The sequence below is a fragment of the Caretta caretta genome, chromosome 16, assembly GCF_965140235.1.
Source record: "Caretta caretta isolate rCarCar2 chromosome 16, rCarCar1.hap1, whole genome shotgun sequence".
NCBI classification, from domain to species: Eukaryota; Metazoa; Chordata; order Testudines; family Cheloniidae; genus Caretta; species Caretta caretta.
In genome coordinates, this window is record NC_134221.1 from 8,288,224 (window position 1) to 8,306,465 (window position 18,242).

Consider the following 18,242-nt stretch of genomic DNA (forward strand, 5'->3'; position numbering starts at 1 on the left):
CAGGAACCTAAGCCCCAGAGAAATGGAGCCTCCTAGTTTTGCAGAGCTGTGCGTCTATGCCTAACGCACATCAAGAAACACAGTGAGCCGCCGAACAGCTTGCATCGCGCTTCAGGCAAGCTGATTTAAGACGTTCATTTGCATATATTTGCATGAGATTTATTAACCAGTAATAAATTATAAAAAAATACACCTCAAATTGGGTGTAAATTGCCCGTTTTATAGACCCACCATTAACTAGGGAAACCGCATTTCCCATGCGCTGCAAAGGCTGAGCAGCGGGCTCAATCTCTGCTGCTGCTCTGGGCAGCCTTTGATGTCCCCTTGACATTGCTTTGGGGCATCTTGTCCGTCCCACCCCCCACCCCCGGCTGAATGCAGATATTTTCACCTGAAGTCCTTGCTGCGTTCTGTTCAGCAAACAAATGGTTAATCAGAGAACTCAGCAACGGAAAAGACCTATTAGGACATCTAGGTGAAATTCCCCCCTACGCAGAGGGCTGGCAAAAGACTTACATGCCACTTAAACCCTCAGAAGAGGTCCCAAGTGGGACTAAAGTGGCATAGAGGCTACATGGTAGCCCGCTGCACAGAGGAGAATTTCACCCATAGGCCGTTCCTCCAGACCGTGCAGGATTGTCTCCCTGCGGCACCTGCAAGCCGCAGTGCCTCTCTGACACTGAACCTTCAATCCCATCTGCAGAGGCTAAGCACTCAGACCCAATCAAAGTGCCAGCATGCCTGTCCACAGTTCTGGATGGACATCAGCCATGGTCTACTCCACACCCCCCTGCAGAGCGTGGCTAGTTCTGCCCCAGAGACATTGCGAAGTGGAGGGGTTCTACCAGGTCTTCAGGACATTTGTTGGAGGGAAATGACCCTGAGGAATGGGGTGCTTCTTGAAATGATTAAGTATTAAGATACTGAGGTAAATGACTATGAGCTTCATTGCTCAGCTCTATCCTGCTTGGGTACCTCCATGGGACTAACTCAGCTCCCAAAGCCGTATCAGGCATTGGGCCAATGTAGAACCTGAGATGAGTTGGGGCTCTTCCAGGACATTACGGATGCGAGGGACGGGAAGGTTAGGTGGGAGAGGTTTGTGACATGCAGAATACAGCGCTGAGTCAGGCTACCCTTGACCGTGGTTGGGAGGCAATCTAGGGGAGTGCCGGGAACCGGGAGAGAGGCTGGGTGCGCACGCCTGTTTGTGCAAGAGATTGGGCTAATGTCTATCAGCAGAAGGCTTTTGGAGGAGCCTCCATCCACAGGCTCAGCAACCGGGAATCAAAGCCAGTGTCCCGGCTGAATGTATGTAACAAGAGCTCAAACTGGACTTGAAATGGGTCTCGGTAATGAAAATTCAGTTTCTTATCAACCAAGCGTGCGAGGAGAGCTAACAAAGCAGCGTGGATAAAGCACTGGACTAGGACTCAGGAGAACTGGCTTCTGGCCCTGGATCTGCCACTGCCCAGCTGAGTAACTGCGGGCAAGTCATTCCACCCACTTTCCTTTTTCACCCTGTGTCTGTCTTGTGTATTTAGTGTGTTAGCTCTTCAGGACGTAGCCGGTCTCCTATTATATCTCTGTACAGCACCTAGCGCAATGGAACCCTGACATCGGCTGGAGCCTCTGCTGCTCCTGGAAGGATAATAATCAGTAATAATAAATCTGAACAAACATTCTTAATGGGATTGCAGGTGGGGACTCAAACCATGACTGGGAGGAAGAAGAGGGGGGATGACGGGCTGTATCCAGAGCTGCATCGGGCCCTACGAACCCATTAGCTATGCCATGGTGGTGGCCAGGCAGAGCACCCTATACAGAACAGAACGGAATAGAAAATCACGTCATCCATCACCCACCAGCAGTGACATCTGCAGTGTGTAAATGGTACCACGAGAGGGAAGCAAAGCCACCTGCATGGAGTGTTTCCAGAGTCTGGTGCCCAGGAAAAGATGGAAAATTGCCCTTTGGGGTTCCCAGGGGCTCGGGCCAGAGTCCATTCCAGGTGGGCACAGAAAGCCAGTTTGGGTGTTTCCCCCAACTGTATTTTGAGTGAATCACCAGGAGGTCTCTGCCTGTCACACAGTAGGACAAACTTTGGGGCTGATTTTCATTTACATTAAGACCTTAAGGCCCCTTTACAGGGCTCCGAGGTAAAGCGAGTCATTGACAGTGTAAACAGGCCCTTGTGACAATGAGAATCGGGTCAAACAAGTGCCAGAGAAATCCAGTCCTGGAGTTTTGGTCACGCTGGAACTGGATTCTGGCCTGGGGACACCTCAGCCAGCCAGAAAGCACTGAGCAGAGGGCTGATGAGGCGGAATATCAGTTGACTCGAGTACACCCCAACATCGATCCACTGTGACAGTGACTCTAGTGGGGTCAAATGGTAGCTCACTCCTTTGGGACCTCATGTTTCCTTTTGGGTAACTTTCCCTTGATGTCCTCTTTGCACTTCCCTTACCCCCCCGCCTCCCCAAACACATGTTTAAAAGACCAACGCCTAGTTGAATCGGGCCTCTAAATTCAGCTTTTTGTCAAACAAGCTTTTCTCAACCCAGAGACTAATGGAAAAAGTCCCGGGGTTATTTCTCTTTTCTTTTAGAATTCTACCAGAAACAGATTTTATTAACAAACGCAGAAAGACTTGCCCAGGAGACCAGATGCAATCAGCTGCCTAGTGGAGCTTGGTCTTTAACTAAAGGTCAGGTAAAGTTGCACTGGAAAGCTAGGGGGAGGCTTACAAAAGTTCACTGAGCACAAGGTGGTAGGAGGCAGGGTACCATAAGGAGTGCCAAGCCCCGCACCCCGCGCTGACAGCATTGCCAATGCCAAGCATTCAAATATCATGAAATCAGCTTAAAACTCATAAGATTAAAACAATAATTTGGGCCTCTTCTGAGTTGCCCTCTCGATTTTTGATTCTAACACTTAATAATAATTATAATGATACAACACCTGGTTATATAAGAGCTAGGGATTGTGTTATATTAATTATTATTCTGAAAGGCGATGTCAAACTTTTATTCGCAATTAGGAGACCTAGACACTGATTTTTTTTTAACATGTAATCTGAATATTCTCACATGACTCCAGCATCTGGGGCTTCAAGAACAGCAAAATATTGCAATAAAATCAGGAGAGTTGGCAATGTTGCTTCTACCACCGCACGCACATATTGGGCGTTGCCCCAATTTACCTCCTTCCTGCGGTTTCAGTAAAGGGCTTGCTTACATGAGGAAGTTATTCCAGAATAAGGTAGGACATGAATTTAAAGTGCAGTAGCTATTCTGGAGTAGCTCCCCCTTGGACATTCTTATTCCAGAAGAGCTATTCCCATCAGTTTTCTCGTGCAGACAAACCCTTTGTAACAAAGGCCCAGATGGTAGTGAGGAACGTAAATACCTTTGAGTATCTCGAGCAGGGCTGTATTTACAGATATAAGACTCAGTCCTGAAACTCCCCCATCAATAGGCTGTTCTCAAGGGTTTCTCCCTGCCCTTCCCTCTAGCTCTCTCTCATCTCAGAAAGACTCTCTGCCTTTTCTAGCCCAGATTTGGGGCTAGTGGGGCGTCCCTGATCTAGCTGCCCGGGTGAGGCAGCAGAATAGCCCTGTTTTTTCCCATCACTGCAAGTCCTTAGAGAGGGTTTCACTGTCAATTCCTCCCCCCTGTGGTGTTTGCAATGCTAACATCCAGTTCTTGTGCTAGATCAGGAAATGGAAATGGACTAGAAGTGGCTGTAAAGAAGAGTGAAACCGACTAGTCTCATTGTCCAAACAGAGCAATGCAAAAGAGGAACAGAGAGAACAGAGCGTGAACAAGCCCCTTCAGTGTTACTTGCCTGAGTGGCAATTTGTACAGCGGTTCTTTAACCTGGCCATGCCCCCCAGGGTCAATCCAGCAGGCAGAGCCACCCACCTCGGGCTTGGGGCAAGGATCTCACTTCATTCACGTCCGGCTCGCTGTTGGGCCGATGCACCTCCACCATGACGAAGTGCTGGTTGATCGCTGACTGCAGGCTGCCTTTGTCTGGCTCCGGGTGCGATGGGGGAGGTGGAGGGGAACGAGGAGCAGGCGTTGGGAGGCTACTGACTGGGGTGCTCTCAGGAGATGGGCTCTTCAGCCTGGTTGGAGACTGAACTCGGGGGAAGGGGCCTATCGGGTGCTGGTTGACCAAGGACAAGTGGGCACCCATGTGCCTCCCGGAGCTGAGAGTGGCAGGGGAAACGGCGGCATAGACGGGACTCGAGGCAGAATCCTCAGTGGACACAGAGGCCGAGGTGGAAGTCATGCTGGCTGTGTCCTTGTCGGGGTGGCTGGGAGGTGGGGTGGGGCTGGGAGGGGCCACGAAGAAGAGGCCTGACTGGGAGGATTCAGAGGAAGGGCGCTTGGGTGTGACTTTCGCGGCATTTCGGAGCTGGGCAGTGGAGGAGTCCAGCTCTTGAGCCGGAGGAGGAGGTGGGGGCTTAAAGCTGGGTGGTTCCTCAGGGAAAGACGAAACATCGTCCTGTGAAAAACCAGAACAAGAAGCCATTAGATGCCGCTATGTGGGACGAGGGGCCCTTTCCCTGCCTGGACACCTGAGAACTGGCCCATCACCCCCGGAGCCTGGTGTCCTGTCACCTCCAGTGACGCGCGTCAGACGTTTCACCTGGATTGGAGGTGACAGGCTGGAAGTTTCTTCCTGACCTCAGGAGCAATCTGAATATCCCCTGGAGTGTGCAGACTGAAAGAGGAATAGTCCTGTTTTTAGCTCCAGTAACTGCGGATGCTGTTCTTATTCACAGACCCCAAGTCCTTTTTTCTAACTATGCTGCATTATTTGTTTCAATCGTGCCCTGCTGCAGTGAGTTCCACAGGTTAGTGATGGGGGAAAGTATTTGAGAAGACGGTCTTCAGTTAGCATCTGTTTCCTTTTGAGGAAGCACTGGCTAGAGAAGGTGAGATCTCTTACCAGGGAGATGTCTGGCAGGGCATTAATACTGCTTTGGAATCCCTCTTCGCCTCCCTCCAGGTCTGCGGTGTTCTAGGCACACAAAGGAAGGGGAAAAACAGCCAGTCACTGCACTGTACAGCAACACAAAGCAAAGCAGAGGCCCTAGCACGAGACGCTGCCCAGGGGTTTCGGGTGAATCTTAGAAAACCTCACATGGACAGAAAGGTTTGCAGCAAATGGAGCTTTTTGGTTGCAATGAGAAAGGTCTGTATTCATGGCAAGGTCGCCCCTGCAGCATGGGAGATCCAAGCACCACAGCTATGGAAAAGCAACCCGGATGGGAAACTGCTTCTGCCCCACGTGCAGACTAGGAGGGCAAGGCCTTCAGCTCAAGCAGTAGCTTTGTGGGTTCAAGCGTTGGACTGTTGTTACATTTGTTAGTTTTAATAATGCAAGGGACCCCTGCGGCCTGCTGCCGCCATCTGCATGGCCCAAATCCTCCTGTTAATTGCAGTGGGGAATTTTAGGGGAGCAAGGGATGTAACCGTCCAGCCCACGGTTTTTATCTTGGCAGCATCCCCTTTAAACACAGCCCTTTGCTGAAGCCAAAGGGCTGGCTTGTCCTCTCGCCCACCCTGCTGGGAATCAGGAACGCCACTGCTGTGAGCAAGGGAACGCTCCGGTCCGGTGCAGCGTCTGCAAGAGGTGAGTGAGGACTGATCGCTGGTCCATGGGGGCACGCGCCCTTGATTTCAATGGAGGAGGCACTCGTGTTAGTTAAGAGCAGAATTTGGCCTATGATCTACGTAGCATCGAGTGCTCAGAGCCACCGGGGTGGGAGAAGTGTCCTTCCAAGTGAGTGGATCTCTCTGGGATCTGCCTTTGCTTTGCTCAGGCCTGGGCTGTCTTCAGAGGTGCCGCTCCAAGGATTGGTGGGGATGGAGCCTTCCAAGGACCAGGTGATGATCGTGGTGCATAGCTGTGCTAGACTGGGGATGGGGCGCAGGGAGTCCCTTTCCTGCTCTAGGCTACCTGGGGAGGACAAGCATGGCCAGCAACGAGGGTGAGGCATGGCCGAGCCCGCACAGAGAAGATGCACTGGCTATGACCTTGCTGGTCACGGTGTGAGATCACCGCTGGGCATTTGAGTCTCGCTCTCCAGGTCAGAGGGTCTGGTTACTCTTTGGACTATGGGCTTGTCGGTATTGGGGTGGGAGCCACCCCCATGGTAGCGGCAGCCCTGGTGAGTAAAGCAAACCCAGCTCCAGGAGAGCTTAGCACTGGTGAGATGCGTGGTCACAGCCTCAGACCGGACTGGTCCTGAGTCTGCCGTGACTGCCTTCAGGACCCAGAGGGTGAGGTGGTGTGTGTGGGTCTCCCTCTCTGCATCTGGGCCTCTCTCTCACTTTCCGCCAGGAATTGCAGCATTGCTGCAAAGAGATCACCCTCCAGCTTGGCAACGCTTCCCTTTCCACATTCCCTTCCATTTCATATCCTTCTCCCCATGCTTTCCCCCTAGCAAAATGCTTCTTTGGGAGCCCGCATGCCCCGGCAGCCCAGTGCCGTTGGCTTGCTCCCCTTGCTCGGCTGAGCCACTCTCGTGGTTTGACCCAATCATGTTTTCACTTCCTGGGGGGATCTTCCACTCTTTGCGGGCTATGAAAGGGTTAAATCAAGATGCTCCCCCCCATCCCGCGCACACACCGCCCTGACACGAAATCAGACCAGACAGTCTCCGATGCAAATGCCTGGCAGATGTTGGGTGCGTTGGGGTTTTTTTTCTTTCTTCATTATAATTATAGCCAAAATTAATGATCAGATGTCAAAATACAGCCTGGAATATGTCAATGCCGTCAGCAGAGCCCGAGAAATCAGCAAAAGAATTCAATGAGTTCGTTAGTCTCTCGGCACGGTGGGGCTGTCAATCAGGGGCGGGGGAGAGATGGGTAACGTCAGCCAGAGGAGAGAGGTTCGGAGCAGTGAGCGCCTGGCTAATGAACGCCGGGGAATTCAGGGAGATGTCATTTCCGTGCACGGAGGGGTTGTGCAGATCGGCGCGGCTGACGCAGCACTCTGCATCCCCGTGGGGCTGGCACAGTCCCGGTTGGCCCAGCAGAGGGGAGGGCAGGGGCCCTGGGCTCCAATCTGACTCCACCACATGGCGGGAGTTTGCCTCAGATGGGCTATGACCCCTGTCCCAAGGCCAGAGCCATCACTTTTCTGCCACCATGGCCCCTGCTGATTAGAGCAACTCCCTGTTCGAAGTGTGACTCCTGGCACTAAGCACCCGCTAGGATATCAAAGCACCTGGCACAGCAGGGGTAAGGGGCACAACTTACCCCTTTCAGCCTCTGAAAGGCTGAGAGTGAGACTCCTGCTGTCTAGTCCTGCAGGCCCTGAGTGTGAATCCAAGCACGAGTGCCCTGGACCGTGTGAGTTCTACTGCGCTCCACGCTTGGGAGTGTGAATTGTAACATGCTGGGTGGGGCCCCTGGCGCTGATAGGCTGGGAGCACGAATGCGGACCCCAGGGCGTCATTCTCACTGCATGTGGGGGCAGGGAAGGAGAGAGAAGGCAGGCCGCTGTGTCCCCCTGCCCATAGTAGCGTGCTCGGGGCCTGTTGCAGAGCATGGCTTGATTTTGTCTGTGTGGAGGGGACAGAATTGGGTTAAAAAGCCAACGATCATATTCACTCTGGTTTTAGGCCAGTGTAAACCCTGGCAGAGGGCCCAGATGGATGGTGGCAAGTCCTCCACAGCATCAGAGTGGAGTGGCATACTGGGACTATACCCCCACTGGTACTGGGGGACAGAAGGGGGCCAGCACAGGCTCCAAATGCTGGCAGGTAAGCCCAGAATCAACCTGCTTGTGTAACACTGACAGACCCCACTCGTTGGTGAGTGGGATCGAACCTGGGTCCTCTAGAGCTAAATGCATGAGCCTGTACTTCATGAGCTAAAAGCCACACGGCCCTTCGCTAAGGCTGTAGAGCAGACTCATTAATCTCTCTCTAAGTGGTCTCGATGCCACTGGCTGGGACAGAACATCACACCCAGGAGGTGGGTGGGTGGCACTTGCAGAGTAGAGGCTGCTTGCAGGGTTTAAGTTGGCTTCCTCCCGCAGGAAACCCGAGGGAGGGCAGTGGTGGAGAGAGCTCCCTGGGGTGAAACTCCTGGGTTCCAATAGCACCCAGCACTGTAGTATCCAAGCCCTGCAGCCTTGCTCTCCTGGAGGTGGAAGTGACACACAGGAGAGCACATGGCTCTGCAGTGTGGTTATAACACCTCTTGATCCCACGAGGCCAGGCAAGAGCAAATCACGTTCTCCAACACACTGTCATCTGGAGGGAACCCGGACAACTGGATCCTCTCCTTCCCACCCTGGAGAACCGCTGTACACTCGCGCTCAGATCCACACTCAAAGGCCATGAGTGCAATGGGATCTATCTACCGGGGGAGGGAACAGGGGGCACTGGTGCTAGGATCCATGTAGGACAATGGGATCTCTATAACGAGGGAGCGGCATTTGCACCAGGATTCACACTCATGCTCAGTGACACTTTGCCAACCAGGTAAAGCGTGTAGCCCACAGGGGGGCTAATTAACAAGCAAATCAAATGTCATTTGTATTCCCATGGGAACCAATTTATTCTCATGGTGGGGGCATTTAGAAAGAATAATATACAGCTCCTGCTGGATTAGCAAAATGCCACTTAACCCACTTCTGATCTCGCCTGCCTTCCGCAATTAAGTCAACAATCAGGCAGTTTACATCTGCAGAAACACTGATCCACAGCGTATTTCCTTTCCCTCGCATTAATGAGGCTGTTGGTTCCTTTGTGCTGGAATGGGCAGGGTCCAGTCTGTGTTTAACCGCATGTTGTCTAGTGTCAGATAAACAACTGGTTTGTTTGAATCTGTGGTACATGTGCATTTCCCCATCTGCTGGAAAGCACTCACCCCAAGGCCTTCCACCCGTTAGATGACTCACATCCAAACCAGGCCCCGCAGGCACCCTAGGCAGGGAAAACATTTGAAGAAATTGCTTCTCCTCTTTGCAGCTTTAGGACAGGGACTAGGGGGTGGGGGAGAACGAGGATGTGAATAGACACGGCTTGAGAGCAATGGTAGCATGGGAGCCTGTCCCACAGCCTGGCACTCCGGCAGGAGTAGAAAGCTGAAAGCCTTTGTTTCAGGGCAATGAGTTCTCATTCCCAGCGAGCCCAGTATTGGGCCAAGGGTTATTTGGCAAGGATGGGTTTCAGTGGGGTTAGGTTTTGGGGACAGATAGCCACATTAATGGATAGGGGATGATTCATCCTTAGTCCCAGCCTGGCTAGCCATGGGGCAGGAATTTCAGGAAGGTCTGATTGCATGCAGGGTTAAGGTGGGCCAGTGGATGTCAATGGAGGCGGGGTGGGGGTGGGGGGAGACAGTGATTTCAAGAAGAGACAATTTTAGGGAGCGTGAACTTCAGTCACCCCCGACCCATGTGATCAAACAGAGGAGGGGGACACAGTTACTGGGCCAAATTCAGAATTGGGCTAAGCACCTGCAGTGAGCTGCACCCTCTTACCCCAGCTCCAGACCCCCTCGCAGGAGAGAGCCGCCTAAATATTACCGTCTCCTCCATGATATGATCTCCAGCTGCTGCCCCTAAGCCTATAATCCCACCATGGCTTGTTAATAACCACACAGGAAGTGGTGACATTTCCAGTCCCCTCCCCATGTCGCTGTGGGGGGAGGCAGCTGGGTCTGTAACCCTTCCCTGGCCAGACTTTCAATTGCCTGCCTGATGTGCTAGAGACAAGAGCTTTCAGGCTGCCACGTGAGTCAGGACGTTAACAGTTCACCAGCCACATGCAGCCCGGAGAGCTTCCAAAATGCACATGCTAGACCAGGGGTGGACAAACGTTTTGGCCCGAGGGCCACATCTGGGTATGGAAATTGTATGGGGGGCCATGAAGGCTCACGAAATTGGAGGTGGGGTGCAGGAGGGCTTGAGGGCTCCAGCTAGGGGTGCGGGCTCTGGGGTGTGGCTGGGGATGAGGAGTTGGGGGTGCAGGAGCGTGCTCCGGGCTGGAACCAAGGGGTTCAGAGGGCAGGAGGGCGATCAGGGCTGGGGCAGGGGCATGGGAGGGGGTCAGGGGTGCAGGCTCCAGGCGGCACTTACCTCAAGCAGCTCCAAGAAACAACGGCATGTCCCCCCTCGGGCTCCCCTGCGGAGGCACAGCCAGGCAGCTCTGTGCGCTGCCCTGTGAGCAGACACCGCCCCTGCAGCTCCCATTGGCTGCAGTTCCCAGCCAATGGGAGCAGCGGGGCCGGCACTTGGGGTGGGGGCAGCGTGCGGAGCCCCTTGGCTGCCCCTACATGTAGGAGCTGGAAGAGGGACATGCCGCTGCTTCCAGGAGCCATGTGGAGCGGGGCAAACCCCAGACCCCACTTCCAGGCGGGAGCTCAAGGGCTGGATTAAAATGTCTGGAGGGCCAGATGTGGCCCCTGGGCCATAGTTTGCCCACTTCTGTGCTAGACTCCCAGCACCTTTGAAGCCTGAAGCCCTGCAGGATGAAGTCCACTGAGTTCCTGTTCAAAAGATCTTCCCCTGGCAGGATGGGTGAAATATTAAGGCTCCGGAGCCTTATAAATAGGGAAGCTTAGGAGACAGGAATCGAGACCCACCTTTAACATCATTGGCCTAAAAAAGTTGCCAGGGAAGGCGGAGTGAAGAGAGAAAGTATTTACAGAGACAGTAAAGTCTGCTCCTCCACACCAGGCCTGTGTGGCTACAGATCCCGCTCTTACACCATGGCCATCACCAGGGTATCTAAAGCCTTTCCCAAAGACCTGGTCCAATGTGCAGTCTCAGTATCAGCACTACACAGGTAGGGGCGTTTGCACTCTGGTTTGATGGATGCGCATTGCAAAGCTCTCCTGTATGCCGCAGGGCTGCTGGCAGGGTGGCTGCTGCTTTCTCTGCCTGATCCCGGTGCAGTTCTACTCCAGCCAGGCGATCGGCCTCGGAGCTAATGGGCTCGGTGAGGAGAGTGGGAGGAAGGGGGTGTTTCTATTGCACAATTTGGCTAGCCTGGTTCTCAGGGGACATAAACAAAAAACCTGCCCACACTGATCAGGGAACCCCTGGAGAGACCCTGCCAGTAACAACCAGGCCTAGGACCAGGTGCAGCTCGTTCAGTTTGGATTATCAGCAGGACCTGGGCTTTCTGGTGACTGTGCCCTTTACAATTCCTCTCCCCCTGCAGGGTGAACAGCACCGAGTTCCTTCCCTTCCTGCAGGACAGGAGGATTTCTCAAGGGTCACACTGCAGCAAATCTTTACGCTGACCTATGAGTAGGGCCCTACCAAATTAATGGTCCATTTTGGTCAATTTCACGGCCATAGGATTTAAAAAATTGTAAATTTCATGATTTCAGCTATTTAAATCTGAAATTTCACAGTGTTGTAACCGTAGGGGTCCTGACCCAAAAGAGGCCGGGGGGGGGGAGTTGCTAGGTTACTGTAGGGGGGGGTTGTGGTATTGCCATCCTTACTTCTGCGCTGCTCCTGGCTTCAGAGCTGGGCAGCTGGCTAACAGCTGCCGCTCTCTGGCCACCCGGTGCTGACGGCACCACAGAAGTAAGGGTGGCAATACCGCTCCCCCCCCCTACAATCACCTTGCGGCCCCCCCACTTGTCTCCTCTGTGGAATCTGTATAGGTCAGGGTAAAATGACACAAAAGACCAGATTTGGTAGGGCCCTACCCATGAGGATACACCCCACTGGTTTACTCTGGAGGAGACTACAGGACTCCTGTGGTTTTACATCCATTCCACCCTATCTCTGTTTCGACCAGGCTGTTCCTGTATTGGATCTCAGCTGGAGATAGTTCTGAAATGTTCTGCCATAGTAATGGGCATTTCAGGGAAAGGGCTGGCGGGCTGTCTGTCTCCAGACATGCCAGGCACCGTGTGCCAGGGGAACATGCTCACTGAGTCAAGGCAGCCTGCCAGTCCTCTCTTTGCTGCTAGGGAGTTCTCAGCAGCCCCTGGGCTGCTCTATGCCTAGGCCCTGCCAACAATGCTGCTGACCCTGGCTGTTTTCGGCCCGTCTGCGTGGAGATATAAATATGGTTCCATTTTTTGCTGAGCTGTCCTAAAAGAGGACTGGATTTCCCTTACGCCTAATATTTCTGGGCAAAGTAGAAATTGCTCCTGGCTGTAAAAGGTAATGGCTTTTAAGCAAAAACGTGCCTGTAGGAGCTCACTCTATTTTAAGATCAGGTTTTATTGGCTGTCACTTTAAAGGGCCACTGAGGCCCCATGCCACAGCTTTGAAAAACAAGTGTTTAGAAATAGCTCCGCACCTATCAACCGTCTATTTCTCCTCCCTCTAATGTACGTTATTCATGGATCCTAAGGGCAGAAGGGGCCTTTGTGATCATCCAGTCTGACCCCTGCAGAGTACAGGCCAGAGAATTTCACCCACTGATTTCTGTACTGAGTCCAACCTGTAGCGGAGGTCAGGTGTAATCTTTTAGAAATATACCCCGTCTTGCTGTAAAAACTCCAAGTGATGGAGAATCTACCACATTCCTTGGCCATCGGTTTCAATGGTTAATTAAACTCACTGTTAAAACTTAGCATCTCCTTTTTCCCAGTTATTGCTAACGACAGGAGCCAGGCAGAGAAAGGTCATTCTGTTTCGAGGAGGGTTTTGGTATTTTGAAATCTGGTTTTATTCAGAGTTGGAATAAAATTGAAAATTCGCCATGAAAGGGAACAAAGTCCCGGCGCTGGGGCAGTCTGTCTGGTGGGCTGCCACTGAGCCCCCCACCCTGGACGGCCCAGGGATACCAGGCTCTCAGTTCCCTGGCAGCCCACAGGTGGTCTGCCGGGGAGGTCGGAAGGCAAGATGGCAGGAAACCGGTGGAAACCTGGTTTCTGTTGGAAGTTCGTCAAATCAAACTGGGTCCACAGAACATTTCAATTTTGACAAAACAAAGTTTGTCAAAGTTTTTCCAACAGCAGCACTAACAACATGGGCATGGACACAGGGTAATAATAAAATAACTACTTATATGGAGATGTATTTTATATTCTCAATTCCCACTGCGCTTTACTAACATATATTGCTATACAACTGGGATCACTTTGCCCTCGGCTGAAAGGTGACCATTTCTGGTGTGTAGCTTGACCGTGGTTTAACACCTCTGAGCTACACTACACATTAATGTCATTTTAGCACAGGAGATAACAGATATCCCACCTGGGGGGCTGCTTGGCATGGTTCAACTGTTTCCTTCTAACCCATGGAAATTAGCTTCCTTTCTCATTTTGTCTGTATGAAATTTTAGTTTGTGCTGACTTTGCTAGTGCTTTTTATGTAGCATGTTGTAAAACTAGGCAAATATCTAGATGAGACGACATACCCCCGGAAGATCTTTGCGTACCCCCAGGGGTATGTGTACCCCTGGTTGAGAATCACTGCTCTGGATCATGCTGCCTTCCCCAAATACGCAGGTGGGGTGAAGGGGTGGAAGACCTTTCACGAAACACCTTAAAACATCGGACTCTATTCTTTCAGCCACAGCAAGCAGTATTGTGATTTCCTGCCAAAATTCCTTGTGCTTCTACTGAGATGCTATCTAAACCCACTGCAGATTCATGTGAATTATTACTTGTAAGAAATGTCTGGGAGCTCCAGATTCCATGGTGATGTTAGCAGAGACCCACCTCCAGCACCATTACATTGTTAAGTGAATTTATTGGTCCTCTTGCTTCATTAATTGAGTTTATTATACTGAGAAGTGGGGAATCTGAGAGCACTTCTAGAACTTCAGTCTCAGAACTAAGTTTTCAGGATGAACAGAAAGGTCACTGCTGAATGGTAAATTTGGAGGAGATGAACTGAGATAATTTAAAGGCCCCGTCTAATCTCCCCTCTATGTGGATTTAAGATACAACAGCCACAACCCATCATTTCTTCAGGAGACGGGAAACAGGCAGGCAAAGTGACTGGGAAAACAGGTATTTCGTTTCACCACCTGCAGGAACCTGGGATCATTTTAACACCTTTTCCAGTTGTTCTCAAGTGCCTTCCATTTGAGAGTCTCAAAGCACTTCCCAGATATTAATTAATTAAGTCTATCAAGTCACTGGTCCCTCCCCAGGGTGGCAGGGCAATATACTAGTCTAACTTTACAGTTGGGAAACTGAGGCACAGGAAGATAAGTGACTTTGTGATCATTCCCTGGGGTTGGTGGATGAGCTAGATGCAGGGTCCAGAAGTCTTGACACCCAGCTCCTTGCTCTAACCACTAGATAACCCCGCCTCACTTTTATTTAGACCTCTGTCCCTTTAAAACCAGGCATGGCTGATCCATTTTGGCTAAAATAAGAACCAAAACTGAAACTTTGTTCTGAACCCAACCCCAAGCTAGGCCTTTTCAGCTACTGGTGAGCATGGTCACTTAAGGATGAATGGACAAGGAGATCATCTCCCTCCCCATCTCCTGCAATGAGTTGTTTCACCCAGAATGGAGTTCATGCTTATTCGCAGGGGTCAGGATGTGGAAGGACACTGCTGCCCTCTACGCGGTGTCTGTTCTGGAGCTACAGGGCCCAATCCATCCTGGTGTCGAGCGCCTCCCAGGAGCTGCTCAGCCCCTCGCAGGATTGGGCTCTGTACAGAGAACTCTGCTGTCTGTCAATCTGGCACTACATTCGCTACGAAATAATGACCACATAAAATCAATGTAGATTTCAATTTTGTAAACATAATAATTACACAGCCGGGAAAAACCCAAACCCCTCTCCAAATCCCTCAGGACCAGCTCATTTTTAAGCAAATTCTACAATACCTGAGCTCCTGTGATCAAGAGACTGCAGCTGATTATTACATTGTACAATTAACCCCTGCTTTGCAGAACTGAGCAGAGAGCCAAAGACGCATTAAACTAGGAGGTGATAACCAGGTCTGGCTGGGTCATAGGAGGAGGAGAAGGACCTTGGAGTATTGGTTGATCATAGGATGACTATGAGCTGCCAATGTGATATGGCTGTGAAAAAAGCTAATGGGGTCTTGGGATGCATCAGGAGAGGTATTTCCAGTAGGGATAAGGAGGTTTTAGTACCGTTATACAAGGCACTGGTGAGACCTCACCTGGAATACTGTGTGCAGTTCTGGTCTCCCATGTTTAAGAAGGATGAATTCAAACTGGAACAGGTACAGAGAAGGGCTATGAGGATGATCCGAGGAATGGAAAACTTGTCTTATGAAAGGAGACTCAAGGAGCTTGGCTTGTTTAGCCTAACTAAAAGAAGGTTGAGGGGCGATATGATTGTTCTCTATAAATATATCAGAGGGATAAATACCGGAGAGGGAGAGGAATTATTTAAGCTCAGTACCAATGTGGACACAAGAACAAATGGATATAAACTGACCATCAGGAAGTTTAGATTTGAAATTAGATGAAGGTTTCTAACCATCAGAGGAGTGAAGTTTTGGAATAGCCTTCCAAGGGAAGCAGTGGGGCCAAAAGATCTGTCTGGCTTTAAGACTAAACTCAATAAGTTTATGGAGGAGATGGTATGATGGGACAACATGGTTTTGGTAATTAAATATTTATGGTAAATAGGCCCAATGGCCTGTGATGGGATGTTAAATGGGGTGGGATCTGAGTTCCCAGGAAAGAATTTTCTGTAGTATCTGGCTGGTGAATCTTGCCCATATGTTCAGGGTTTAGCTGATCGCCATATTTGGGGTTGGGAAGGAATTTTCCTCCAGGGCAGATTGGAAGAGGCCCTGGAGGTTTTTCGCTGTCCTCTGTAGCATGGGGCATGGGTCACTTGCTGGAGGATTCTCTGCTCCTTGAAGTCTTTAAACCATGATTTGAGGACTTCAATAGCTCAGACATAGGTGAGAGGTTTTTCGCAGGAGTGGGTGGGTGAAATTCTGTGGCCTGCGTTGTGCAGGAGGTCAAACTAGATGATCATAATGGTCCCTTCTGACCTTAGTATCTAGGAATCTATAATTAGCATTACAGAGAGGTTTAATTAGGACTTGGCTTGCCTGGGGGTGAACTTCATGCACCCCATAATGATATCACACCTCACAAGTTTAGAAGGGGCTAGTGATCCTCGAATTGACCAGCTCATTCAGAAGTTTGGGATGTTAGATGAGGTAGGATCTGAGTTACTACAGAGAATTCTTTCCTGGGTATCTGGTTGGTGAATCTTGCCCATATGCTCAGGGTTTAGCTGATTGCCATATTTGGGGTTGGGAAGGAATTTTTCTCCAGGGCAGATTGGAAGAGGCCCTGGGGGTTTTTCACCTTCCTCTGTATCATGGGGCACGGGCCACTTGCTGGAGGATTCTCTGCTCCTTGAAGTCTTTAAACCATGATTTGAGGACTTCAATAGCTCAGACATAGGTGAGAGGTTTATCGCAGGAGTGGGTGGGTGAGATTCTGTGGCCTGCATTGTGCAGGAGGTCAGACTAGATGATCATAATGGTCCCTTCTGACCTTAATATCTATGAATCTATGAATCATTAGCCTGAAGATTGGAGAGCTGAGGGGACTCTTAGGGTACGTCTACACTGCAACCTCACTCCCACCCCTCCCCCACAGAAGTGAGTTTCAGAGGCCAGGCCAACTCACTCCGGCTCCTGGGCTTGTGCTATGGGGCTAAAAATAGCAATGTAGCTGTTCTCACTCAGGCTCTGAAACCTGGCAAGTGGGGTGGGTCTCAGAGTCCCAGCTCCAGCCTGAGTGGGAAAGTCGACATGGCTAGTTTTAGCCCCCTAGCATGAACCCCGCAAGCCTGCATCTGTTGACAGGGCTCTGAGACTTGCTGCCACAGGGCTTTTGGGCACTGGAGAGGTAGCCTTTGGGGTAGATCCACGCCTAGCGTAACTCCATTGACTTCAGTGCAGACACACCAGGGATGGACCGGAACCCAATCCAATTCTCATTGCAGCCAGTCGAAAGGCTCCCAGTGACCTCCGAGATGGTGGACAGGGCCCTTTGGTGGGGAATCCTTCGGCACTGCTGTGGCCATCTTGACACTAGGGAAGGTGCTATTTAGTGGTGGGGACTGCTGCCAGACGTGGGGTGCCTGAGAGATTCGGAGTTGAAGGGGACACAGTGTTAGTACCACGGCCTCCCATATTCCACACACCTTGAGTCCCAAGTAAGGGTCTGGTGGCTATCATGGTGAATCAAGGAGCAGTCAAATGGATCCGGGGTGTCAAAGTGGACCTGGTGACACCAGCCTTCCTCGCCCCTGGAAAGGGGATGACACCATGCCACACTTAGCCTCATTCAAGGTGGCAGCACCTGGAAAGCCTGGCACCCTGGAGGTCTAGGCCTTGTTCCTGGCTTTATCACTGTTTTGCTGTATGATCTTTGCTAGAGAATACACACATCCTAGCCTAACATACACCACATTATACGAACGCCTGGCCATGATAAGAGCTACATTGGCCTATGCTTCTCCCAGAGTTCTGTTATTCATGCGAAGCTACATCCCACAGTGCCCTACAATAGAACAACTGGCATCGGCAGATAGGAACTTGTCAGAATCAAGATACATTTGCTCTCCGTCTTGATATAAGCTAGGGAGAGACTTTCATGACCCAGCACCTGAAACGCTAGTACCCAAAACAAAGATAAGGAGAGGAACAGAAGAAAAGAGCTTTGTACCTTGGAAAATCATCCTGTAAATACGACTGGTTGAAATGTGCAACTCTGGGAGCACACGGCCTTACATAAGCTGAATGTAACAAAGCTGCACGAGATGGCTTCCCAGAGACTGGCATCATACTGAATTTTTTCCCTGGACTATATTATGATTGACTTATAGCAATAAACCTAACTGGTATTGGCGATTTAGTCTCTTGAATATATTTCATAACAGACCAAAGCGTACTCAAGCAACTGTCTATGCAATTTGCCAACATCTCAAACTGGGCAGTTCCCCTTTCTGTGCCTCAGTTTCCCCATCTGTGAACACCTTTGCAAAAGCTTTGGTCACTTACAATGATTTAGTTACAAAGTATGATTATTACTACTACCTGGGGGTGACACATCCCCCATGATGGGAAGGAATACAGATGGCCTGCACACCAGATGGAATCATGCGATCCCCGTGGCTCATGTAAGTAAGTCCCTTTATCAGATAGAGGGCCAGAGTCTGCTCTCAGTTATACCGAGGTATATCCCAAGTAACTGCACTTAAGCCCACATATATACACGGGATTTTCTGCTGGTGTAAATAAAATAAAAATCTAGCCCTTAGTTT

General features: G+C 50.8%; 1 protein-coding gene across 5 annotated transcripts in view; it reads right to left on the reverse strand.

Annotated features, from left to right (window-relative positions):
• WHRN (whirlin) overlaps positions 1-18,242 on the reverse strand; it is a 109,743-nt gene that overhangs the window by 7,930 nt on the left and 83,571 nt on the right. For all 5 annotated transcript variants that reach the window (XM_075120557.1, XM_048822777.2, XM_048822778.2 and 2 more), the window contains 2 exons: positions 4,963-5,034; positions 3,927-4,515 (listed from right to left, as the gene is read on the reverse strand). In XM_075120557.1, the coding sequence (XP_074976658.1) occupies positions 3,927-4,515; positions 4,963-5,034 (661 nt within the window). The remainder of the gene's footprint in view (positions 1-3,926; positions 4,516-4,962; positions 5,035-18,242) is intronic.